The sequence below is a fragment of the Cydia pomonella genome, chromosome 1 (assembly GCF_033807575.1).
Source record: "Cydia pomonella isolate Wapato2018A chromosome 1, ilCydPomo1, whole genome shotgun sequence".
Taxonomy (NCBI): domain Eukaryota; kingdom Metazoa; phylum Arthropoda; class Insecta; order Lepidoptera; family Tortricidae; genus Cydia; species Cydia pomonella.
Window position 1 is genome coordinate 32274916 of NC_084703.1, and position 27529 is coordinate 32302444.

The 27529-nt window shown below is 37.0% G+C and overlaps 1 protein-coding gene and 1 long non-coding RNA gene across 2 annotated transcripts in view; both read left to right on the top strand.

Annotated features, from left to right (window-relative positions):
• Positions 1–25048, top strand: part of LOC133519710 (heparan-sulfate 6-O-sulfotransferase 2) — a 99615-nt gene extending 74567 nt beyond the window's left edge. The window contains exons 4-8 of the mRNA XM_061853773.1: positions 9927–10052; positions 12976–13058; positions 14151–14395; positions 19699–19883; positions 20571–25048. Coding sequence (XP_061709757.1) covers positions 9927–10052; positions 12976–13058; positions 14151–14395; positions 19699–19883; positions 20571–20718 — 787 coding nt within the window. The 3' untranslated portion in view covers positions 20719–25048. The remainder of the gene's footprint in view (positions 1–9926; positions 10053–12975; positions 13059–14150; positions 14396–19698; positions 19884–20570) is intronic.
• LOC133519717 (uncharacterized) lies at positions 421–9771 on the top strand. The gene is made up of 2 exons (XR_009799661.1): positions 421–3781; positions 8820–9771. It is a non-coding gene; the product is annotated as an uncharacterized LOC133519717 (long non-coding RNA).
• Positions 25049–27529: the final 2481 nt, after the last annotated feature.

A 27529-nucleotide genomic window follows, 5' to 3' on the forward strand; every position in this document is an offset into this window, starting at 1 on the left:
ACACTGCATTGCACCGACCTAAGTCGTCTCACTTACCCTCAACATTTTTGCAAGAAATCGCATACCCACAAGAATAAAAAAAAATTCGTTATTATTCACGGAAAGAGGATTTTTGATAAATTATATTCATATATATAGTTTCCATTAAGTCAGTATCTATAAAAAAGATTAAAGTTTGGTGACCAAATAAGGCTACACATGCGGTAAGGGATTAAATATTTGGAATCATTTAAGATCTACCAAAATTGAGTTAATTAGAATACCGGGTTCTTTGAGAAAGTTACTTAATTAAGTTCAAGAATGCACCCTTGAAATAAACGGGCTTTAAATAAAGACCAAGGAGTCAGACCAAGATAAGTTGGCAGCGGTTTTGTCAGCCCAGACAGTGCAAGTGTTATTTTGAACGTCAAACTTCTATGAAATTATGAAGTTTACTTAATACTTGCACAGGCTGGGCTATCAAAATCGTTACCAACTTAGCTTGGTCTGACTCTACATGTATGTCATTCGCGTCTTATGGCGTCTTTACTTTCAATTCAGTTTTGGCGGTGTGGTGGAAATACTACATAGACATGGCCACATACTTACATATTTATATGAACTGTTGAAATCTTATTTTAAGCTGTCACGTAGTCAGGTAACTGCTAATTAATATGGTCGTGGTCATACTAGTAGATATCTGGATCGGAGTCGATCGTCGGTTCTTCCTCGACCAAGCACCTGCCAACAAGAAATTGCCGCCAAACAGTCTAGGCGACCATCTGCTACTCTATATCTAACGAATTCATTAAACTTACCTACTTTATATTCATCAACAAATATCTGGTTTATAAATCAGACTTTACTACATTTATAAACCAGATATTTTGCATACTAAACGCTTCAAGCAGATCCCATTTCAATAAAATTAGCATCTGGCCGTACCATACGAGTATATGTATAGACGTAAATAGTTAGCTGGCTGACCTATTAAACCAAAATGAGAAACCTTGAAAATACTAATGAGACGGATTTTATCGTTGTTGAAATTATAAACAACAGTTTTCAACATATTGACAAGGCACCAGCCTAAGTACCTAAGAACAAATGTATAGTAAGACCATTTTTAAAATGCACAAGCCTATAAGGGTTTGGAATTGGCTCTTAGGACAATCAAAACAGATTTTTTTAAAGAATGAATTTCCAGCAAGCTGGAAATAATTTTAATACACTCATTTGGTGCTCAATGCGTGTAATCCGTCGTTGCGCAGTCCCAGAAGGTGAGCAAATATGTTTGATTCAGTTTTTTGCTTGTAGCTCGAAAACGGTACGTCTGACGGAAAATCGGAAAGGTACCTTAATATGAATTCTTCGTCAAAGTTGTACAAAATGGCCGCTATTTTAAATTTCTTTATTTTTGACAGAGTCTGAACCAAGGCAGCGTGATAGCCCGGAATGTCTGGACTACTTTACGTTTACTTAACACTTGCACTACGTCATAATGTCATAGAAGATTGACGTTTAAAATTACACGTGCACCATGCTTGGTCTGACTATAGAGTCAACCATTTCACCAGTGTCTTACCACAAAACCTTGCTATTAGTGATTGTTGGTTCCTTCTACATCGAGTAGTTTGGCAATCCAGGGAAAAATGTATCTCCTAAGGTCCCAAAAATTATGCACACCCCCTGAGATTGCGCAAACTCGGTCTACGCGCATTTCGGATCAAATTAAGGTATAGAAACGATTACCAGCTTGCTGGGAATTCATTACTGAAAACACTTTTATTTGATCTAATTTCATTGGTGGCTCTTCTAATATTTATTAGAGAAGATCTGTCGTATCTGGATCATGATCCGAATAGTTCCATTCATACTGATCGGATCCTGAGGGCCTACCGCGAACCACGTTCGACATGTTGCCTCTCTGTCGCACTTGTAAATTCGCACGTAAGTGTAACAGGGAGGCAACACGTCGAACGTGGCTCGTGGTAGGCCCTCTGGTTCCAAACACTAACCACGTCTAATCGATACATTTAGATGTGAACATAAAAACATTAGAGGAGTGACATTTTAAGATTGTTTAAACTCTAAAAGCAGAAGTACCCTTTACGGATTTACTAAGATTTTTGTAGTCGAATAATAAACGCCACCCCAGCAGTCAGTTGTAATTGTAATATTTCAGCTTGAGGTCTTCTTCTTCTCTAAGATGCAGAGCTCCGTTGTAATAATAATAATAAGCCCCCAGGGCAGCTTGTGGCGAGCTGAATGGGAAGTGACGTCCCTTGGGTCCCGTACCCCCGAGAGTCGGCCAGGTCCCTCTCCGGCTTGCCTTGATTGGCCGGCTGGAGTGAACACTGAGCAGGGGACGCGGGACTCTCACCTCTGGCTTGCCTTTACCGGCCGTCCAGAGTGGGGTGTCAGAGCTATAAGCTCGCAGGGTGGAAGTGAAATTTGCATAAGACGCGAGTTGGCACAGTGGCTGCTTACAGCCACTGGGTAGAAAGCGGCGTACACCTCTCCACACCCTGAGCCGCTCACGCAATGTTGTCCCCTTGTCGCTCCGTGCGAGCGGCCGTTTTCGGGGACCCATATTGTGAGTTGGCAAGTCACCACCTGCCCATTTTGTCGTGTTTTTAAAAACATATGATCAGGGCAGGTGCCATAGTATTCTCCATAGTCTCGGTTACCAGTCCACTTGCAACTCAACCCAATAGCCCGGTTTATTTTGGTACCCTTTTTTTTACAATAGTCCTACAATAACCGGGGCTTGTCCTTGGGTGCACTGCTATAGTGTGAACAGGGATAATCGTCGGTTGGTGTCACGTTACATTTAGAGTAAATTGTCTTATTACAAGGGGCCTCTACGTGTTGGCTTCGGCCCCACGCACGCCTTTCAAATGTCCGAGATCCCATGGTCCCGAGAATTTGTAAAAGACAGACAATAATAATAATAAAATACTTTATTGTGCACTACAAAGAAATATACATGTTACAAACAAAAAAAAAGGACATAAGTAAGTAGGTAACAACAGGCGGACTTATCGCTAAAAAGCGATCTCTTCCACTTTGTACTTAGTTTATAGGTTCTAAAGTATAATGTTATCATTCAAACATTTTCAGGTGTAACTGTGTATTATAGAAATCAGTAGAGTGATATATTTTCAAATAAGCATCATGTCCCTTAGGTAGGTACTTGTGGTTGGAAACTAATCGTAGCTGCAGTAGTTAGCTTGTAAGTACTGCGTAGTAGGTGGTTGTTACCTACCTGTATTAATTATTGCTGAGCGGTAATTGGCCCTGCGTCGCTGCACCGGCGCTGTTGTTTCTGCGGCCATCGATGCGCCTACACAATGTATAGTATCACGTCTAATTAACTTGTTGTTGTTACCTACGTACTGTAGATTGCTGATACAATCATGTGTTAACATATCATGCTTATTAGCGCATACACACACTGACCTACTTATTACAGACTTCATTTACAAAAATTGCACCATGTAAAATTATTAGGCGGTGTTAAAAACTTCATCCTTATTTTTAATTTCTTGTATTCTATTTCTTACAAATTTTTATTTAGAAGCTAGACATTTTACTACATGCAATTCTGTCAACTGTACTCTATGGTCTCTCCCCGACGTATAAACCGCGTTAGTGTCACTGACGTCACTGTTACAAAAGTGATTTTGACACCAACGAACTGGCCCAATCTGTAGTGCCCGTAAGGCCAGTCTATGAGTGCGGGTTGTCTTTTAGGTTTTTAGAAGGGCACGGTGCGTTTAGTGTCGCAAGGCTAGATTGTGTGTGTGAGACCTGTCAGAGTAAGACTTTAGTTGATGAGCTGCGTAAATAATAATCACTAAACTGATAAAAACAACATATTAAGTGGGAAAAACCATTTCAAAACATGACACTATCATGGAACCGAAGAAAAACACTCCCGGGAATACTCTGGTGAGCAGATATTTTGAAAAATACATCTAAATCTAACGACGAACATAGCTGTTACACACGCACACAGAGAAAACTTTCAATTAACTGCTAATAATTGAAATAAAATATAAATAAAAGCACGGTAACAAAATAAAACAGCTATCTCTGAATGACAGAATTGACAAGACGTTTGACATCAAATGCTCGTTCAGAAATTCTGCCCGCGTTTACGGAGCTACTTAAGGAATCTACTGTCATTACGATCTACATATTGTAAGAATACAGACTAATTAAAATAAAATAAAATTGTGTGTTATAATTACTTATAAAAAATAAAATATATTGAAATAACAATGAAATGCAATAAATGCCACTTAGATCTTAGTTTAGAAAAAATAATAAAATGTTCAGTTTGCCAAGAAAAAATGCATTACGACTGTGCTGGCCTAACAGAAACAGAATACAAAAAAATTCTACCGATGAACATGAAGAAATGGAAATGTTCAGGGTGCAAGCAGCATAAAAAAGCATCAACACCGCCAACTAAGGAAGTTGGTGACTCCGACGATAGCCAATCATCTAGAACCGGCGCCGATGCCGATGGAGTGCTGCTACCAAAAAATTCGGCGACTCTTGCGAAGTCAACGCGAACAAGAAAGTTGCTTGTAGAAAATAAGGCCAACACTGCACAAAGCGATGAGGAAGTACAGCACGACCACCATAAGTGCCTTAAAGCGATTAGTGATAAAGACAAGCTCATAATAAATCTAAAAAATGAAATTGCTCAAATTAAACAAAACTTAACGAATAAACATGATAGCGACGTTTTAGAACTCCAAGAGCAAATTAAATCCCTTAAAACACTATTGAGAGAAAAAAATGAATTATGTAAAGGCCTTAGTACTCAAATAAATGTGGTTACCCTTGATAACAATGACCTCGCGTCCCGCATTGAATACATGGATACAGATAATCTAGAAGTGCTAACACCATTAAAATCTACAATCCAAAAAAACGAACAAGAAAAAAGAAACCTAGCACTTAGAATTGAGGAATTAGAGGAAGAAAACTCTGAACTAGCTAAAGAAATTACTAGACTGAAGGAGACATCATTAGAAACACAACATATTCACGACGAAACGAATCCTCAAGCCGAAAGGGAAAAGAGTAAAAGTAACAATATCAAAATTAAGAGGCTTCTTAGTCGCCTAAGTAATATAACAAAAAATTACAAGGAATTACAATCCGATCATAAAGTACTGAAAAGGAAAGAGGCCGTCATTCTCCAAATGCAACGATCTATTTCCTCACTGCAAAAGAAAATACAAAAAATGGAAACCGGCCTATGTGATCTGATTAAACCTCACCTAGCTCTCTCACACTCAGTGAAAGCCAATACTCATACAGCCAAAGCTGCAGATACGTCGCCTTTGAAGAGCGGCAACCAATCGTTCCGTGGTGCGCTGAACAATCCAACAGGAGAAACACAAGTTGACCATAAACCGAAACTCTTAATACTATCAGATCTGCACGGAACTGAGTTATCCTATATACTTTCCAAGATAAGGAAATCAGATTATGATATATATACAGATGTGATTTACCATGGAACAACCGACCGTGTACTTAAGGATATCAACGAAAAAACGAAAACTTTTACAGACAAAGACTGTGTTATATTAATGTGTGGTGGCAGCGACTTTAATGTCAACAACTACAAGCACACAGTAAAATGTATAGATGAGGTTGTAAATGCCCTTGCACACTGTAAAGTCATAATCTGTACTATACCACTAAGCGTAAACTCATATGCTGAGACCTTTAATAATTTTGTAACTAAAATTAACACTGAAATACCACTTCTAAGTAAATATTCTCATGCATATGTCGCATGTGTCGGTGACAACCTATTGTTTCAGGATTTCAAACGAGATGGATATAAATTAAACACTAAAGGGAAGTACAAGGTTGCACTCTCGATTAATGCCTGCCTAAAACTGTTAAACGAAAAAATGTACAATGGCCTATCTTTTTTATGAATAACGCAACATCCGCACTATCACATGTAAGTCCTACTACTACTATAATGCACTTAAACATAAATAGATTGAGGAATAAATTGCTTAGTCTAGAGGCTTATCTTGAATGTGATTTAAACATGTATCCTAATGTTATTGCTATTACTGAAACGTGGCTAGAGCCAAATGAATCCAAATCAATCAATCTACCGGGCTACACTATTGCTACTGAAACCGCACGTAGTGAAAGTAGAGGAGGCGGTACTTTACTATTTGTCAGAAATGACATCATTCAGCAGTGTACTCCTATCGATGTATCAAAATATAATATTGAAAGATGCTGTGAGCTGTGCGGTCTGCGTATCAACTCTGGAAAGTCCAATATGTATATTTTCGCTATTTATAGATGTCCACAATCTAGTATAAAAATGTTTCTAGAAAATATAGACCGCTTTCTCTCACAATTTGATAAGCAAAATATACTGCTGTGTGGCGACTTTAATATAAATATAGCAGATAGTAAAATGCAGACCACAAAAGATTTTCTAGAGACATTACTTGTACACAATCTAAAGCCTAGTATCACTGATCCGACAAGAAGTACAAAAAACACTGAAACCATAATCGACAATATTTTTACCGACAATCAGGAATACATAAAGGCCTCAGTTGAGCCATGTTCTTTTTCCGATCATGATGCACAGATAATATATTTTAAAAATAGCATGACTGAAAAAAGTGTTCAATACAAGGTAGTGACAAAGAGATTCTATAATAAACTAGCAAATACTCACTTTAGAAGTGCTTTAGAGCAAATAGACTGGTGGCAGCTATTAACTAACGTACACTATAGTATACAACTAAATACATTCTATGACATCCTGCATGACCTAATAAATAAATATTACCCAGTTAAAACACGCAAAATTAAAGTTAACAAAAAGCAATGGATAACTAAAGGAATTAAAATATGTTGTAGAAATAAAAGAAAAATGTATATAGAACTAAAACGTAAATATGATTATAAACTCGAGTCTCACTTTAAGATATACCAACGGGTCCTTAAAAAAGTACTGATCACTGCAAAACGTAATTATATTACAAAAACATTAACAAAAGACCATATACACACTTCTATAATTAAACATAATATTGACATCCTTTGCATACCAATCTGCCATATATTCAACGAGCATATAAAAATAGGAACATTTCCTAGCCAACTCAAAAATGCTAAAGTAGTCCCTGTACATAAGAAAGGTAGCACAAAACAAATTAAGAATTACAGACCCATCTCCCTGCTCTCAATAATCTCGAAAATATTCGAAAAATGTCTTGCAGACCGGATAGAAAAATATATGAATGACAATTACTATATATCAACAAAACAATTCGGATTTCTGAAAGGCAAAGACACAATCACAGCTATTACTAAACTAACATCTGAGATAATGAATCACCTTAATCGTGACATTAAATGTGCAGGAATATTCTGTGACCTAAGCAAAGCATTTGATTGTGTTGATCATAAGATTTTACTTTATAAATTAGAATACTATGGCATACGGGGTACTGTACTCAATCTCATATCTTCCTACCTAACTGGGCGTAGACAATTTGTTGAAATTAAGTGTTCAAGTCAAGCCGAAAGCAACAAAATCTATAAATCTGATGAAGGCATTATAAGACGTGGCGTTCCACAAGGATCAGTCCTTGGACCTCTATTGTTCATAATATTTATTAATGATCTTCCAGAAAATATCTTAAATGGAACTCCTTACCTATATGCCGACGACACCAGTCTGATTCTGGGTGCAAAGACTCACAAAGAATTGCAGAATATAACCACCAGTGCCTGGGAAAATCTCACAGAATGGTTCTCCGCAAATGGTCTATCGCTCAATAATGACAAGTGTTATTACATGATTTTTAAACGTGCATTCAACTCAATGGACTGTTCTCTAAATCTCCCTTTTGCTAAATCGGACTCAATTCGTTTTCTAGGTATCGAACTAGACCCATACTTAAGGTGGCATGACCACATAAACTATGTTGTGAAACGTCTAGGAAGTGCATGTTATTCTCTAAAATCGATGGCTAAACTTAGCGATAAGCAAACCCTGAGAACTATCTACTATTCATATGTCGAGAGTATAATCCGGTATGGCATTGAAGTATGGGGCAATAGTCCAAGTGTAAATAAAATTCTACTGATGCAAAAAAAATGCATACGCTTCATTGAAGGTTACTTCCCTGAAACGCATAGGAACCTATTTATAGAAAACAATATCCTTACAGTAACTGCATTGTATATATACCAAATCTGTTTATTTGTTCATAAAAATTTAAGCGCATACAAATCCAAAAAAGAATGTGAGAGATACCCGCTTCGCCGCAATTTAGATCTACTGCTACCTGAATCACACTTTGCATACTATAAGAAAAGCATCAATCATATCGCAATCAAAATATATAACAGTCTTGAAATAAAAATTAAGGATTCCAGTAACGTTAAGGAGTTCAGTACAAATCTAAAGACGTATTTAATAAGTAGACCATTCTATAACCTGGACGAATACTTTTGTAAGATATTGGATTAATTTAGACGGATAATCAGACTCATTTTATTTTAATTTTTATTGTTTTGGACTGTTATTATTATTATTTGTTGAATTTACTGATATGTTGTATTAATTTATTGTAACTATTCATTATTATTTTAATCGGAATGACCTCATCCATTTCAATTTTGTGTTATTTATTAATTTTATTATCAATATTATTGTTTACATTTGGTTTACATTTGATATGATTTTATACTGTGTATCTGCATGGATTTTTTTCCTTATGAGCAATAAAGAAATTGAATTGAAAATTGAATTGAATTAGCGCTTAATCGAATGTATGTAGATAATTGAATCGAGCAAAGCTGTTGGTAACTTGTTATAATGCCTAATAACGAGCATAATATGCAAATATATGAAGGTTGAAGAAAATCTGGATCCGTGCTTGTACTATAATCGGAATCGGTACTGAACGGATAATCGCGTCGTCGCGTAGTGGACTGCGAGGCATGTGCAGTCGCTGGACTATCTGCCACTTCACACTTCACTTCATCCCGTGCTTTCAATGTACGCTACTGTACTTGCCGAATTAGAGTTCGCCCTTTTTAGGATAAACTTGACTACAAAAGCATTCAAAAGCACTTGTCTATTACCTGCGTGTTTGTGTCAGGTGCTTGGTCAGGTGTATGATTAGCAATGTACCCGTCCAATATGTGAATGAACAGAATATAAACCACAACCAGAAATTAGGTTCCATTCTGGTTAACTTCCAGAAACAGGACAAGATCTTTTTCTATGTCTCTATGACGCATTTATGTGATTTCCTTATCAATTACTAAAATGTACGATGTAAGTTATAACATAGCGCACATAGTGACGACCTGGGGAGCATATTTAAAAGTCTATTTTAAATTTTATATTATAGATAGTTTAGTTAGTTTACGCTGGTGGCCTAGCGGTAAGAGCGTATGCGACTTGCAATCCGGAGGTCGCGGGTTCAAACCCCGGCTCGTACCAATGAATTTTTCGGAACTTATGTACGAAATATCATTTGATATTTACCAGTCGCTTTTCGGTGAAGGAAAACATTGTCAGGAAACCGGACTAATCCCAACAAGGCCTAGTTTACCCTCTGGGTTGGAAGAGCAGATGGCAGTCGCTTTCGTAAAAATTAGTGCCTACGCCAAATCTTGGGATTAGTTGTCAAGCGGACCCTAGGCTCCCATGAGCCGTGGCAAAATGCCGGGACAACGCGAGGAAGAAGAAGATAGTTTAGTTAGTTTATTTATTTGTTATTTAAGTTGACTGTATTGTATGATTTTGTGTTGTCATAATAAATAAAATTTAGTTAGAGCAAATCTGTTCACCAAGTTATAAAATTGCCGGACACAATAAGTGGTGTTACTTATATTGGTATATGGTTTGCACACAGGTGCGGGTTGCATGCGGACTTCACGGAGCTGACAGCGTGCGTGGGCAGCGAGCTGGACCGGCACGAGGGCTCGGCCGTGCACAGGAGATACTTCTATATCACCTTACTGCGGGAGCCAGTCTCTAGGTATCATTGTACTTTTTTACATTTGGATTTTATACCGGAATCCGCAGGACGAAGGGTAACCTTACCTCGTAAAAACTGCAATATGTTATTAGTGAGATCATGGGATGCGCTTCGCTAGGGCTCCTGTAACTTTCATATAGGGTAAACCCGGAATGATGCTCCGGATAGTTGCTCTTAGATATTTTAAACTTTTTAGATACACGCCGTGATACAGATATACGATGTAAGTTTTTTTTAAATATAATTCTTATATTTTTTTTACGAGATTCGTATTACTATTACTTTATGAGATACTAGTTACTCGTATACAAGCGTTTATCTGATGTATAAGATCCCGATGTAATTGGTGTTTAGAAAAACAAATGCGTCATTAGTAAGTACATGTGAGGTTTTTTAACTTAGGCCATTTTTTTGTGAGTAATGTCAGAAAAAAATATAAATTTTTAAATTTTTTAATAATTAATATGCTGCGATCTAAACACTACCAATTAAACATTTTTTACATAATTTACATTATTTTATTCCATACTATCCATTGGGCATCAATCGGTCTTACCAAGAATAGAATATACTCGTAATAGAGAATAGAATAGATCTATCCTAAAGAAACGTCTGGAAATACGAAAATTCAGCACTACAGTTTACTGTAGTTGTTATAACCGAAGAGACAAGTCTAAGAGTAAGTACGTTTTTAATAAACATATTGATTTTTTCATTTTTTATTTGGAACGTATCACATTACAATTTATATTTTGTATATACAGGTGTCAATCGCAATGAAAATATTCGTAATAGATTAAAAGTTTCAAAATGTATGACATCTATACGGGTTTTACACTAGTCTACATTTTTAGGCTACAGTAGAAGCTTGAGGTAATCGCAGCCAATCGCCATTCCAATATTTGATTAAATTATTATTAATTAAATGCCCTTGGTGATTTGTAAAAGAAATGGGATAGGATTAGGGACGAAAAAATTAGGTACATACATACACATACCTTTATAAAAATAAATATTTATACCACTATTAGATGCCAAAGAAAATTGTTTGATTAAAACCCGTTACAGACGTAGCGATAATATACCAAAAGATATCTCTAAGTCATCTTACGATATATTTTACGTATCATTAGAAAGCATGGATATATGAGAAGGACGAATGCCTTACCTCCGGCCCACGGGGTCGGAACCAGTGTACTTACATAGTGCATCAAACTTTAGTAACAGCAGCTGACGTGAGCAACTGCGGCTACTGTTCGTTAAAAGCCCATTACCTAAACGGAACAAAGCCCTTTTAAAGCTTTATTGCTGACTACCTTTCCAGGCTGTTTGATAAACGATAGATGTCACATTTTTATTTGTGCCGGTCGTAAAAGCCCTGCCGACTAAACTATTGTTTACGATTATATCACTAATAATAACTGAATGATCAGTGTGTCTGTTATTTCGCTACAATAATTATTCACAATAAATTATATTCGTAGTAAATTCGAAATCAATACGAGTAAGTATTTAATTACGTCATTACTTTTTCAATAACATATATTAAAATGAACTCATTAAAATATACTTATGTTGTTACGAATAGTACTTTGACGAATAGTGGGAACTTAGCCTTGAAATTGTCCACTTACAAATGCCAATATAATTAAAAAAAACCGAACTACCTGCAAAGAAAAATAAGGCTGTTTTCGGTGCTTCTACTTGCCTGATTTCACATTTTTAGACCACAGGGCGTTAAATCCTAGAAGTTATTAAAATATGAGTATTTTTTTATATTCGGCTAATACGAATATTCGCGTTCGTATCCGATGCATCATTGAAATAATCTCATTAATATATAGGCGCTTGGCACCCGTCTTGTGATTCCCACATCGCTCCGATGTGCGAGCGGGATATCGCTATAATACGTGCATAGGGTTTGTCTCGCTCAAACATCGGAGTGACGTGCGAATCGGACCAAGTGTGACAAGCGCCATGGCCATAGTAGTGATAACACTACGCATAAGCTACTTATTATTTATATTTCTACTCGTCGACTGTAATGGTTGAATTAAGATTTCGTATACCAAACTGTAATTGGGTACTTTTCATGTATGGGCTCCCAACTCAACTATAATATTCATTTCGAAACGGTTTAGTCAACTATAATGAAATGGATCAATAACAGCTCGCCGCGGTCAAGAGCACGAAACAAAACGACAGCTCAAATTAATTAATTATTTTAGGTTGTATAGTAGTAACAATTGCTTCTTAAAGGCCGGCAACGCACTTACAACCCCTCTGGTGTTGCAGGTGTCCATGGGCGGCGGTAATCGCTTACCATCAGGTGATCCGTCTGCTCGTTTGCCTCCTCTACCATAAAAAAAAGTCATAAACGCACATGTGACACCCTTAATATAGCAACATCCATAGACTACGAAAACGCTTACCATTGATTGTTAGTTTCCATAGGTACGGTGGCCAAAATCGAGAAAAAACTGTCTAAAAATTGAATTTAGCAAGGAGCAAGTACCAGGGCCATGAGTTGCGAGAAGGTTTCGTTAACCAACTCGCCGGGCCCCGGCGGCCGGGGCGCGTACGAGTATGAAGGTATCGCGGCTGCTCGCGTATCTTAAATTTACTTTAGGCTTGTTAACCTGTATGATTTTATTAGTTTAAAGTATTATTTTTATTGACTCGTAGAAAAAGTATGGTATACAATAGTAATATAATCAAGCTTTTCAATCTCGTACCTCACTTTGTACCTACTCGACTGAAAAGCTCTCTATTATATTACGATTGTATCAAATACTATATGTGTACTCAAATACATACATTACGGAATGTTGATTATTTACGAGTATCTTTATTGTGTACATGTGTGCAATTTAGATGTTAACAATTACAAAAAAAAGTTTGAATGAGTTCTGTTTGTCTGTAGGTACCTTTCGGAGTACCGTCACGTGAAGCGCGGCGCGACGTGGAAGGGCTCTCGACATTGGTGCCAGGGCCGCACGGCCACGGGTAAGGACCTCTACCCCGTCCGTCTAACCTAAGTGCCACGTCACTAGGTACTTCTTATAACTACACACTACACACCAAGAAACCCATGGGGTAGATTCAAGTCCCGACCCGCACTGTATGCGTTCCCGCTCCCTGCAGTGGCAATAAAGTGGGAAGGGATAAATTATTGCTTCTATTTTTACGCTTTCGATAGTATTTCGTACTAATGCGTTTTATCAACACCTCTTACTTGCGGCTCTGCCACTGGCACCCTTCGCAATTATGATTGAGGAGACCTAAGTCAAGACGCGTGACATTGATCGATCTCTCCTGTTCATTATTACACTAGCCTAAGCCACCTGTTTAATATCCTCGACGCAAATTTGAAAGTTCAGCGCATTGGAAGTTGTGGTTACAGTCGGGGTCGGCGGGACTTACTATATAGTATTGTAAATTCAACATAGAATACATTTTAACTGTACACGTCTTAATAATGAAAATTATTTTATGCTTCATGTTATTGATTTCATTAACATGATGGTAGAAGTAACATTAAATTTGGTATTTCGTGTTAATATTTACCACATACTTCCATATCATCATAAATCGTTTATACCCAAGTATTTAATATTTTATGAAATGCTTAGCCAATTAAATTAGACATATAAACTTTGAGATTTTGGGATAAAATTAATTATACTTATAAACTCTGCCCATATCCTACCAATATTTCATTTCTTATGTCAGGGGTCTCCAAATGTCCTCCTGGCCTGGTCTCCACTTCATTTTCGCGGACCTGATTGTATGGATATAAATATATAGTTAAAAAAAGCTAAGTTGGCAGCGATTTCGATAGCACAGAAGTTATTTTAAATGAAATCATTTTATTTAAGTTTGATGTTTAAAATAACATTTGCACAGTCTGTGCCATCAAACGCTGCCAACTTAGCTTGGTCTACTTCTAGGCACTTTTCGCAGGCCGAATTGGTATGTTCACGGGTCAGATCTGTACCTAGTAGTTTGGAGACCGCTGTTTACAAATACCTAATATCATATGATAAACGTAAAAGTAATTGTATTAGGTGGTGTTGAGTGTTGGTATGTGTGCGACAGCCCTGGAAGTACCGGCGTGCTACAGCGGCGAGACGTGGCGCGCGGTGACGCTGGAGGAGTTCGCGGCGTGCCAGTGGAACCTGGCCAACAATCGGCAGACGCGCATGCTGGCCGACCTGGCGCTCGTGGGCTGCTACAACGGCACGCTGCGCCACCGCACGCCTGACTCCGACCGCGTGCTGCTCGCCTCCGCCAAGAGGAACCTCGCCGCCATGGCCTACTTCGGCCTCACTGAGTTCCAGAAGGTAATTATTACTGACCTAACTGAAAACCGACTAAATTTAATAGTATATTGTGATTAAAGTGTGCTACGTTGGTCATTACACACGAGGCGATATTGTCAATAAGAAAGCCGATGTGTGTAATGGCCAATGCACACGCGTTTCATACCACGTTTTTCAACACACGAGGAAAAAAACAAAACTGATATATTAAACAAATTTTAATTGTTAAACCAGTAAAACCACAATTTTTAAAATGGTGGCTTCCACTTATAACATCGAATAATTTTACCAAAGCGAACTGGACTTGTAGTTACTTATTCGCCAATTTAAAGTTAAAAACACGTATTCCGGGAAAGACTGGGTATTTTTGCTGGTTTTCCGTTGTACAAAACTTTCATATGCCGCTAAGTATTTCTCACTCGATTTTGATGGTAAAAGGCTAAAATTTGCGGTTCTTGCCTCTATTACTATTTCTCGCAGGTCACAGCGCCAAATTTATTTGTTCTTCATTTTCTATTCTTGAAATGGACATTTTCGTCAATATTCAAACTAAAAACTTGCGAAACTAGCCTAATGTCGTAAGAAATACGCAAAATGGCGCGTATTTTTTTTTGTGCGCGATGTCACTGCTCCCATGGCAAAGGCGCGAACGAAGTCGACAAACAGCCTATATTAAAAATATTAAATACTGAATATCGTCAGGTGACAAGCAAAACTCACTTATTACTAAAAATAATTAAACATAAATCAACCTTAAATTAGTATTAATACCTATGGTTAAATATGGATATGAACTTGTGGTAATTAGTGAGTTAAGCTTGTCACCTGACGATATATTCGTATTTTTAACCGATGGAATAGGACCAAATCGATTGTTTTTTTATGTTTATTAATTAATATAATTTACAAAAGAATGTGATTTATAATGTTTGGCGAGATAAAACGTCTTTGAACTTTTAAAATCGTTTAGTTGGTTTAAAAAAAGTATTATTTGACCAATTACGAAGGCTCCGTTTCCATACATATTGTTAGTAATTAGTTACCTTCTTAACTCAGTCGGATTATCATATATTACACACAAGTGCTATAGGATTATGAGCGTAAAAGCGGTTTAATAAGTACCACGTTGCGAGCAATAGTGTTGAAAAATTCTATTGTATTCCTGAGAAGCGCTGGTGGCTTGGCGGTAAGAGCGTGCGACTTGCAATCCGGAGGTCGCGGGTTCAAACCCCGGCTCGTACCAATGAGTTGTTCGGAACTGATGTACGAAATATCAATTGATATTTACCAGTCGCGTTTCGGTGAAGGAAAACATCGTGAGGAAACCGGACTAATCCCAACAAGGCCTAGGGTTGGATGATCAGATGGCAGTCGCTTTCGTAAAACCTAGTGCCTACGCCAAATCTTGGGATTAGTTGTCAAGCGGACCCCAGGCTCCCATGAGCCGTGGCAAAATGCCGGGACAACGCGAGGAAGAGAAGAGGTTTCCTGAATAACTATCTAACTCGTTAGAGCTACGAGTATAGTTATTCAGGAATCCTAGTAATGCCTCCGTTTTGCGATAACAATTTTAGCGTGCACCTATTTTAATTATTAATTGCTGTTTAGTTTATAGTTTAGTAGTTTGTAAAATGTAATACCCTTGTTAATACCAGTCTTTCGTTTCCCTAGTGTGTGCCCCAGTGTATCAAATAAACGATGACCTTAATATGAATTATATTATATCAAGATGGAAACAAAATTACTCTGATTAAAATTATTTTAGATCGCTCGATAGTGGCTATAATTATTTAACGTAGTCGACTATTATCGACCCTGAAGTCCATGCGAAACAGAGCCTCTTAATAATCAAATACTATTTAAGTTCAGTACCCCTAGTGTAAATATTTTCGACAGCGAAACGTGACGTACGCGGTTGCGTTAAGTGTCATTTTGTATGAGATTTTTGACTTTCCAAAACGTCCCGCTTGGCGCGCTGTTTAAAAACCCATACAAAATGAGACTTAACGCAAACGCGTACGTCACGTTTCGCTATCGACTAAATTTACACTAGGGGTACAGCTATCTAAAACTGTTAGTAGGTCGAGAAGGGAACTGCAGAAACGGAATAACTTACAGATGGTAAAATGTGACGGAAATATCGGCACCGATATCATGATTTATTACTGGCGCTTTATGAATGTGGGTCGTGTAGTGCAGGACGCGAGGCTAAGCATGCACAATTACCTATTCCACCTATTCTCGAGCACTGACCCCGGACAAGATAAGCACGGGCATTATTTGCACTTGAATCATTGTTCCCGTATCTGTGGCGCCATTTATTCCTTGTCGCTCGGGCTTAGGGCTGCCATATATCAATTTCTAAATAAAACCCTGACTGCCTCCGTACTACTGAATTGACACATGTAGAGTTCTGGGTACACAGATTGTGTACTATATTAAAAAGGGGTTTCTTTATAAAACTGCGGTCACCGCATATGCGCTGTAGAGTTCTACGCCGCGAACCGCACTACTAAGTAACGTACCTACGACTACCCGACGTTTTATCGACGTAGTACTTATTTGAATAACGGAAATGCCGGTGTCCGCGCGTTGCCCAATATGTTGCATCAAGCTAGGCAGGTAAAGTGATCTGTGTTTTAATTTCGTTTATTTCATATACCTATAAGTGAATAATAACCAAAGCGCTTACACGGTAATAAAAAAATATAAATTATACATATTTACCAAAATTACAAAACTGAACTGCACATTAAAATTACAGAAAATAACAAATTAATAAACAAAATCAGACAAATACACATAGTTTAAGTTACACGGGCAAAGTTCAAAGCCAATTGTGAGTGATTGTGTAGTTTTTTTATTCAGTTGTGGCTATTTTTTTAGGGTTTCGCCTTGTCACATTCACGGAACGTAGCTAACTCACAATACATGTGGTTTGGTACGGCTATAAGTACTTATCTACATAAAGTCTTCAAGCATAAGCATAGTGAAAATTGTATTAAGGTGTATTCGGGTAATTCCGAATACAACAGATTGTCGGGTAATCTGATAATCACTCGAAGTTTTCAAAAAGCGGCCATTTTTAGGGTTCCGTAGCCAAATGGCAAAAAACGGAACCCTTATAGATTCGTCATGTCCGTCTGTCTGTCCGATTCTGTCACAGCCACTTTTTTCCGAAACTATAAGAGCTATACTGTTCAAACTTAGTAAGTGGATGTATTCTATGAACCGCATTAAGATGTTCACACAAAAATAGAAAAAAAAAAACAATAAATTTTGGGGGTTCTCCATACTTAGAACTAACTGAAACTCAAAAAATCTTTTTTCATCAAACCCATACGTGTGGGGTATCTATGGATAGGTCTTCAAAAATGATATTGAGGTTTCTAATATATTTTTTTCTAAAATGAATAGTTTGCGCGAGAGACACTTCCAAAGTGGTAAAATGTGTCCCCCCCCCCCCCGTAACTTCTAAAATAAGAGAATGAAAAAACTAACAAAATACATGATATACATGATATACATTGCCATGCAAACTTCCACCGAAAATTGATTTGAACGAGATCTAGTAAGTAGTTTTTTTTAATAAGTCATAAAATTAAAAAAAAAAATCATTAAACCCATACATAGGTCTTCAAAAATGATATTTAGGTTCCTAATAAAAAAAAATTCTAAACTGAATAGTTTGCGCGAGAGACACTTCTAAAGTGAAAAAATGTGTCCCCCCCCCCCCTGTAACTTCTAAAATAACAATGAAAAATCTAAAAAAAAATATATGATATACATTACCTTGCAAACTTCCACCGAAAATTGGTTTCAACGAGATCTAGTGAGTAGTTTTTTTAATACGTCATAAAATTAAAAAAAAAATCTCAAACCCATACGTGTGGGGTATCTATGGATAGGTCTTCAAAAATGATATTTAGGTTTTTAATATCATTTTTTTCTAAACTGAATAGTTTGCGCGAGATACACTTCCAAAGTGAAAAAATGTGTGTCTGCCCCCCCCCCCCCCCCTGTAACTTCTAAAATAACAGAATGAAAAATTAAAAAAAATATATGATATACATTACCCTGCAAACTTCCACCGAAAATTGGTTTGAACGAGATCTAGTAAGTAGTTTTTTTAATAAGTCATAAAATAAAATTTTTTTTTTTTTCATCAAACCCATACGTGTGGGGTATCTACGGATAGGTCTTCAAAAATGATATTGAGATTTCTAATATCATTTTTTTCTAAACTGAATAGTTTGCGCGAGAGACACTTCCAAGCTTGACTACGTTTTCATATTTAGGTACATTTCGAATCCTCAGATATCAATTTTCATCATGATTAGAGCAAAATTTTTCTGCCGGAAGTACCGTTTTTGAGCTACAAACAAAACATTTGGTACGCCTCCAGTAATTGCGCAATCTCGCAAAGTTACACGCATTTAGGACCAAATAAATGTATAAAAAAAAAAAACAAATTCCTAGGAATTAATTCTTCGAAAAATCTAATTCGATTTGTGTACTATGCCTCATCTGTGGGTCGTCTCGCGAGGCGCATGAACTCTGGCATTGGTGCAGGATTGCACATGCCTAACAAAATGTTTACTTTCATTTTAGATGTTCCATTTCAACGTATATATTTCAGGTCCGCATATTGAATGTTCTTGTTACTCGTACCACTTGCGGTTTAATAATAATGTCTCCTACGGATAGATATAGTATTTATAAAGTAGAAGGAGTATATTGTGTATTTAATTTGAGAATAATTGTTACGTTTATTACCTTCCTATTAGGTCGAAAGCTCCATTAATTCAAAGATGCGATAGTTTCAGCTGGCTCTACGATAATCTATAACTAGTACCAGGCACCACCGTAGATAAATATACGATAGTATCCCGTATTCTTTGATCCTGATATACAGTCAGCGGCAGATATAGTAGACCCCCCCCTCCCCCAACCCCTGCATACATACAAACAGTCTATGCAGGGGGGTCAACTATCGCTGCGGCTGACGATTGTTGATGAATGAATGATAGTAAACCATGTGAAATTTGGGCACGCGTTTTAATGCTCTAAGTAGGTAAGTTTCTTTAATAGGTAGTATTTATTCATTATAAAGTATTTTATTATAGCAACAATTCGGTCACACGGACGCGGATCTGCGCGCTGTGTCGGTGTGCAAACGGGACATCTCTATATGTATAATATTCATAGCGCTGTCTCGCTCACACAGTGGATCCGCGTTCGTGTGACCAAAGCTTGAAACAAGTTTATATAGGGTGTTGGACTCCGGAAAATATTAAGCGTGTCGTGTGTTGGTTTTGTGTCAGATATCGCAGTACGTGTTCGAGGAGACGTTCAACCTGCGGTTCGCGGTGCCGTTCACGCAGCATAACGCGACGGTGTCGGGCGCCACGCTGGCCGCGCTGTCGCCCGCGCAGGTGCAGCACATCAAGCAGCTCAACTCGCTCGACCTAGAGCTCTACGATTTTGCCAAGAACCTCATGTTCAAGAGGTACGCACCTTCTGTCTACAATGTTCTACTGTTCGTGTACGCACACGGTACTCTGTTGAGCGTAATCACGCCTTCTTTTATTCGCTATCGATTTGACCTACCTTCACTACCTTGACATTCACCTTAACCTATTTTACGGTTTGAATTGGAAAGTTGAAAAATACTTCGGCTGGCATGCATCAAAGGAGATGCGGATGGATTGTAGTAATCCTTCCTTTAAAATTAATTGACAAAACAAAAAAAACCTTTCTTAGTTTTTAAGTTCCAGCTACACCCGATACCGTACAAGAAAACATGTGACTGCATTCGGGCACAGGCAAACACGTTTGCCACTAGGTTATATTACGACTATTACGAGTATCTAGCTTATATTCGGTTTTAGTTTTAGACTAGCGCCCCGCCCTGGCTTCGCACGGGTTACACAAAACAAAATCAGACAAATACATACCTTATTAAATTATACACTTAAACCTTCCTCAAGAATCACTCTATTGATAGCTGAAAACTGCATGAAGATCCCTTCAGTAGTTTTTGAGTTTATAGCGAATAGACATACAAACAGACAGATGCGGCGGGGGGACTTTGTTTTATAAGGTGTAGTGGATAACGCTCCCACTGAAACTCGCACAATAAAGAAAAGTTAAAATTAAATAAACTTGTATTTAAAATGAAATATGTGATAAATAGGTTTGAGGCCCTGAAGAAACGGGACTCCGACTTCGAATACCGCTGGCGGCACCTGGGCGAGGTGGCCCCGCGCAGCGGCGTCACGGAGTTCGACTGGGACAGCAACCTCGAGGACGCCACCACGGAGAAGTACCGCGGCCGGCGGTAAGCGCCCCAACACTAGTCAACCACCCCTCCTACCCAACCTAGCCGCCAACACGTCATTCATATAAATACGTTCGTAGTTACACCAGTTAATACTATAAACTCTAAATGTTAACATAGGTCTGTACAAATATTTACAAATATCTTCGAGCAGAACTAGTGTTTTGCTAATGTTTTCTTTATAGATTCTTCGTAACATCCTTGTCTTTAAGCTATTTTAAATATTATTTTATGATAAGTTTCGTAGACGTTGGCATCTACACATTGTGCTATAATTCCATCCCTTGTAATTATAATGACTAAATATAAATTATATTTTATCCCGTTATTATATGAAAAGAATGTTAATGTTGAAACAGGGTAGGTAATGCATCTAGGATGAGCCCAACGAAGTAGCTTTTAATGTAATTATCTGGGAAAATGAAGAGTGACATGACTTATAAGAGTTATAAGATACCCGATGACTAGGATTTGTTTTTAAAAACACTTTCCTATGGATTATATGATATAATGACCGACAAGTATATATTCGATATTTACCATCAGCTTTATTTTAATGTATATGTTTACGTCGTATTGGATATTGTATTGGTTCTACAGATACTCTTATTATAATTTAAATAGTCTCATTTTAATTAGCCAAAGATCAAAAAATGGAAATAAGTCATACTCAAAATAATTGTAAAGGTTTTATGTAAGTACGATTATACGGTTCACTTTTAATGGTAACTGTAGGCCTTCGTGTGGCTGGGTTAGAGAGGCTCGGGCTTGCCCTCATACTGGCAGCTTCGTTTGGCTGCCACTTTACATTACGTGCTATTCTTAACAATAAGCCATTTATTTGCACAGGTGTAATAAACGTAAAGATGTGTTGAACAAATTATTAAGACATGATTTCAATCAGTAAAAAATTTTTTTACGATCGACTACTTAATCCGTCAGCCACACAATGGGTCCTGAATAGTTACTGTCAGCTTTATCAAACAAAAGTGTTCTACGTGTTGTTATTAAAATAATTTGGCCGACCGTTTTAGTTTCGTCCAATTATAATTTACATATCTTTATCAATTAGGTTAGAGTGTTAAGTATATACAGTGTTAAGTGTATAAGTAGGTTATATTATTAAATCACTTAAGTGATCTCTCAAACCAAGCACACGGCAAGGCAGCGGCTAATAGAATAAGGTTTTAATTTGTAATTCGCGAACAAATTACTATTAATATACTGATGTTTAAAACACACGCATACCTACTGTTGTATTGTATAAAGCAATAGATTTAACAAGCCGCCGCTTTCACTACTGGCATGTGCTGCGACGTTTCTAATTTCAAGTAGCATTCAACGTTCATACAAGCGTATTCATTAGTCGTCCAACTAATTCAACCATTGGAAGTTACACGTTAAGTACATGTGTGTACACGTTATTACCTACCGTACCTACGTTAGTACCTACTGTAGGTATTATAGTTACCACGAATTTCTCTTAATCAACAAGTCTGTTGGTTCCGGTTAAGGCTTATGGCTAATCAGTATTTTTATGAGTTATTCAAAATTCAATAATACTTATAGTCTATTCATTGTGTTGTTTATAATGAATAAGATTTCTAGGTCTATCAGAAAACCCAAAAGTTATATTTCCAGCTATACTCAATCTAGCCTTTGTTCGTGGCTCACCATACTTGCAATCCAACGAGTACTTAAGTCCTAAGTTCAAATTTGTTTTGCGACCCGATCCCTTAACTAATACGACTTTTAGGTCCTTGTAAACAAAAGGTAGAGAATACCTGAGTTGCTGTAGTCCGATTGTCGCCACAGCATCCAGATTTCAAAGAGTACTACTAAAATATTATAAATATTTTTGATGAAAAATATGGAATATTCTATTAGTATACTTATTCAGAAAATGTAATAAATAAATAATAATCTTACACAAATCGACCCAGTCCTACAGTGCGCTCAATAAGGCTTGTGTTATGGGTAATAGATCTAGATCTAGCATTTTTATTACTTAGCTATGTAATGTATTTACTAACTAAATTGTATACCTGGCATGAATCCATAAAAAACTATGAATCCATAATCGATTTTCATGTCATAGCTGTGTCTGAAGCACTGCCAATAGATGTGTTTGTTTTCTGGCGAATAGTATTTGAAACAATGTCGTTTCCCGAAACAGAAGGATTGATCATTGTACGATCACACTTTTATCGCAGCGTGCGGCAGAGAGGTCGACCTTTGACAATAAATTCGATAGCTACAACTTGTCTTGTGTTGATTTTGTTCGCTTAGCTGATACGTAGATGATGCATTTTGCTAGATAATCGATTGATTCTTTAAAAGACATGTTTTGTATGTTACTCAGGCGTGTGAAACGTATTTTTTACCTATTTATCTATGTGTGATGTAGTCATTGTTTTTCGTCTGATTGAAATTGTTCGCTGACAAAATGTCAACGGTACTGGCATGCCATTGCATGCCATTACTTAGTCACTCCACAAGTTCCGTCACAAAGGCTTTGGCTGATAAAATGTAATACAACTTTTTTCATTAAATAAAAATCGGCAAAGAGCATGTCGGGCCTTGCTCAGTGTAGGGTTCCGTAGTTACCATTCTTTAAGAATAGGCTAAAGGGGGCTAAATTAGTAAGTATCATGTACACTCAGCTGAAGTGATCCCCGCTGCAAACAAATCACTTTTCTCTACAGCTGACTGTCCATTGCAAGCATAAGGGAGTGGAGGTCCCCAAAAAGTTATCTACTTTAGTTTTTATTTTACCGTTTGGTTGCCATGCATGATTTAATACATGATCCATGCCAAATTACATCTTTTTGGCAACAACGGTCACGGATCAAAGCTGCGGACGGACAGATAGATGGACGTGGAGAAACTATAAAAACTTACTTATACATTAAGGATTCCTATTTGACTACCGAACCCTAAAAATGTAGCCATGATTTAAAAGCTTGTTCAATATTCGTCAAAGCGTAATATAATTAATTTAAATTTTAAATGGTGACTTATTTACTTCTTATTTCCTTTGTGATTGTCGTTAGGCGCGAATACGCTGCTAAATTGTGAAAAATGATCCTTGACAAAAGGGAGTAAAAATTAAGTAGTAAAAAAGTGTCACAGCACATTAATAAAATATGTACAATTGTTTATGTGTATAAGCCAAATTTATTAGATCATAATTTGTCACCGGCATTTATAGAGTAATGTTATATATAATGTTTAGTAGCACGCCTAGATTTGACTGCCATACAACAAGTAGGATTGGTAAAACATGTGCCGTAGCAATCTTGTTAGTCCAATTCACGTGATTTTGATATATCAAAATAAAGATAAAGATTCAGCTTTTGCGTTATGCTAGATTTAAGCATGTAAAAAAGGCAAATAAATAAATAGGGCCACCATTTTTTTTTTAAATTGAAAATGACCTCGACAAGGAACGTGTTATTTGACGTTTTAATTCTATGACTTCTTCCGAATATAACATAGAATCATGCAATACTCCGACAGCAACGTTACGTTAAATTATACTGCAAGTAATTCACTATTAAATAAGCTTTTAAACCATATGCATGAATAATAAAAGGGACCTGTAACTTTCTTATCAGTAAAAACCTTCGTGACGGAACTTATGGGCAGACTAATGAACTATAGATTTAAATAAGATTAATGTTTGTTATTATGATTATATGATATGAATATTTTTTCGGTGTGTAAAAAATATTACACTAAGCCCTGTGATAAAATCTTTATGCACCCAATATTTCAAAATAATCCATCGCATAATCCAGAGCTTTATATTTTGTTCTCTGCTTAAAATACAATTAACTTTTAGCCTCCTACACCCTTTTCCGTACAAATGTTAAGTGACCAAATCAGTTACAAGGTATTTCAGATGGTCTCTTAACTTTTTTAGTTAAAAAAAGATATGTCTTATATTTTAGGTCACTTATTTGTAGCGATGATACCAGTTTAAGGCATGACACTTCATCGGTTGCGGTGTGAACTGCTCATGTGCATGTGGGAAGTGTTCGATCAGAAGGGAAAGGGTGCCCGGGAACGTTGGCCGAAAGTAATGGGTGCAATTGCCATATATCGAGTTAGCCATTTATAGAGCACGTAAATGTTATTCTTAACGATTGTCGTATTAGGTGTTACGAGTGACTTATCGAATGCGCGTATCAAATAGCTGCACGTACAAGTGCCGATTGTGGTCTTGTACCAAATTTTAGGATAAGGTTTATTAAGTTCCAGACTGAACCAAATCATATGACGTCATGTTGTGTTAATAAACACTAAGTAATAAAATAAATGAATACAAAATATCCAAGGTCTTTTTTCTTTCCCTTTGCTTGATACGTGGTGTGGTACCTAGGTATGTACCTACACTTAAGTTCGCTGCTACGTAAAGTATTATTAACGGTAGGAAACGGGACGGGAATTTTCATTTTCGGCTGCGAGAATGCATAGGTGATATCGTTATCGCCATCAAAAATATCTGTGTTATGATGACTTTCAGGACGGTTAAAATATCCGAACATGCACTAATGTACACAGACATGTAAGCACCTTGTCCGCTCCAATATACTTATCTGATGGTTTGGTGCATGGATGGCACTAATGGCCACTTTACGAATTCGCGAATAATTTATCCATCAAAGCATTGAATACGAATAATCATTCGAAAAATTATATTATTTTCATTCGTTAGCCATTCGAATCGCCCATGTCTGCGCGTGGCTATAGGTATCTTGAGGAGATCCGGTCATTCAGAGAGGTTAAGGCGACTTGCATCTTTTGCATTCTCTTGTTAGGCTAAGTCTCGTGCAGATACATACCTAAGTACCAAATTAAATTACCAATACCAATTAAGTTATGTATTTATAATTTAAGTATGGAATGTAAAGTAATGATGTTAGCAGAAAAATAATAATAATGACCAAACTTAGGGTCCGTAGTAGTTACTTATGTCTAATAGTTTGTGATTTTTTGCTTTACAACTGGATAAAACGCCTTGTATATTATTAAAAAAGCGGCCAAGTGCGAGTCGGACTCGCACATGAAGGGTTCCTTTATGACGTATTAAAAAAACTACTTACTAGATCTCGTTCAACATTTTACCACTTTGGACACACATTTTACCACTTTGGTAGTGTCTCTCGCGCAAACTATTCAGTTTAGAAAAAAATGATATTAGGAACCTAAATATCATTTTTGAAGACCTATCCATAGATACCCCACACGTATGGATTTGACGAAAAAAAATTTTTTTTTTAATTTTATGACGTATTAAAAAAACTACTCACTAGATCTCGTTCAAACCAATTTTCGTTGGAAGTTTGCATCGTAATGTATATCATATATATTTTTTAGATTTTTCATTCTATTATTTTAGAAGTTACAGGGGGGGGGGACACACTTTTTTTCACTTTGGAAGATTCTCTCGCGCAAACTATTCAGTTTAGAAAAAAATGATATTAGAAACCTTAATATCATTTTTGAAGACCTATCCATAGATACCCCGGGTCTCTATTGTTTCCCATAAAGTTTTAAGTCATAATGTATTGTTTGTCCGCATTTTCGTTAGTCATAATTTGGTTTTTCTCAGAAACGCGTAACTTTTCAGGATTGCCATAAAACAAACCTAACCTAACCTAACCTATCTATAGGATAATCTAAGGAAATTCCTGAAAAGTTAACGGTTTCAGAGTTATGACTAATGATAATATGACTATCATTACATTATGACTTTCAATAATTATGTCAAACAAAGGGATCCGTAGATACCCCACATGTATGGGTATGATGAAAAAAAATTTTTTTTTTAATTTCATGACGTATTAAAAAAAAAAACTACTTACTAGATCTCGTTCAAACCAATTTTCGGTGGAAGTTTACATGGCAATGAATATCATATATTTTTTTTAGATTTTTCATTCTGTTATTTTAGAAGTTACGGGGGGGGGGGACACACATTTTACCACTTTGGAAGTGTCTCTCGCGCAAACTATTCATTTTAGAAAAAAATGATATTAGAAACCTCAATATCATTTTTGAAGACCTATCCATAGATACCCCACACGTATGGGTTTGATGAAAAAAGATTTTTTGAGTTTCAGTTCTAAGTATGGGGAACCCCCAAAATTTATTGTTTTTTTTCTATTTTTGTGTGAAAATCTTAATGCGGTTCATAGAATACATCCACTTACTAAGTTTGAACAGTACAACTCTTATAGTTTCGGAAAAAAGTGGCTGTGACAGAATCGGACAGACAGACGGACATGACGAATCTATAAGGGTTCCGTTTTTTGCCATTTGGCTACGGAACCCTAAAAAGACCTACTAAAAGATCAAGTTAGTCCTACATAGAAATATGTTTCCATTTCAATTAATCATCAAGAGGCTCCTGATCGTATCGGTAAGTACGTATAACAACGCGCGTCAAAAGGATCGTCATTGAATGAGGAATGAAGTATCCTCGCGAATTCGCATTGATGTGATTAGGCGCATCCGCTACGCCCGCGGCGCGGCAGTGAGGGGTCCCGGCCACTTATGCTCTCGGTAGCACGGCTCGCCTTCAAATACAAGGCGTTGGGTTGCAAGTGGCAAGTATTGGTTACACGTCTTGATTTCCAACCTATCTTAGATATGGTAGTTAAATAACTTTGAACATAATAAGGACCGACTACACTAAACAGTTCCTAATGCCATCGTTTTATGGTCTTCATCAGCAGTCCCACTTTACCAAATAATGCTTTCCGAAACGAAATGCGCAATGTCAAAGAGGTTTATCATTTTATCTATGG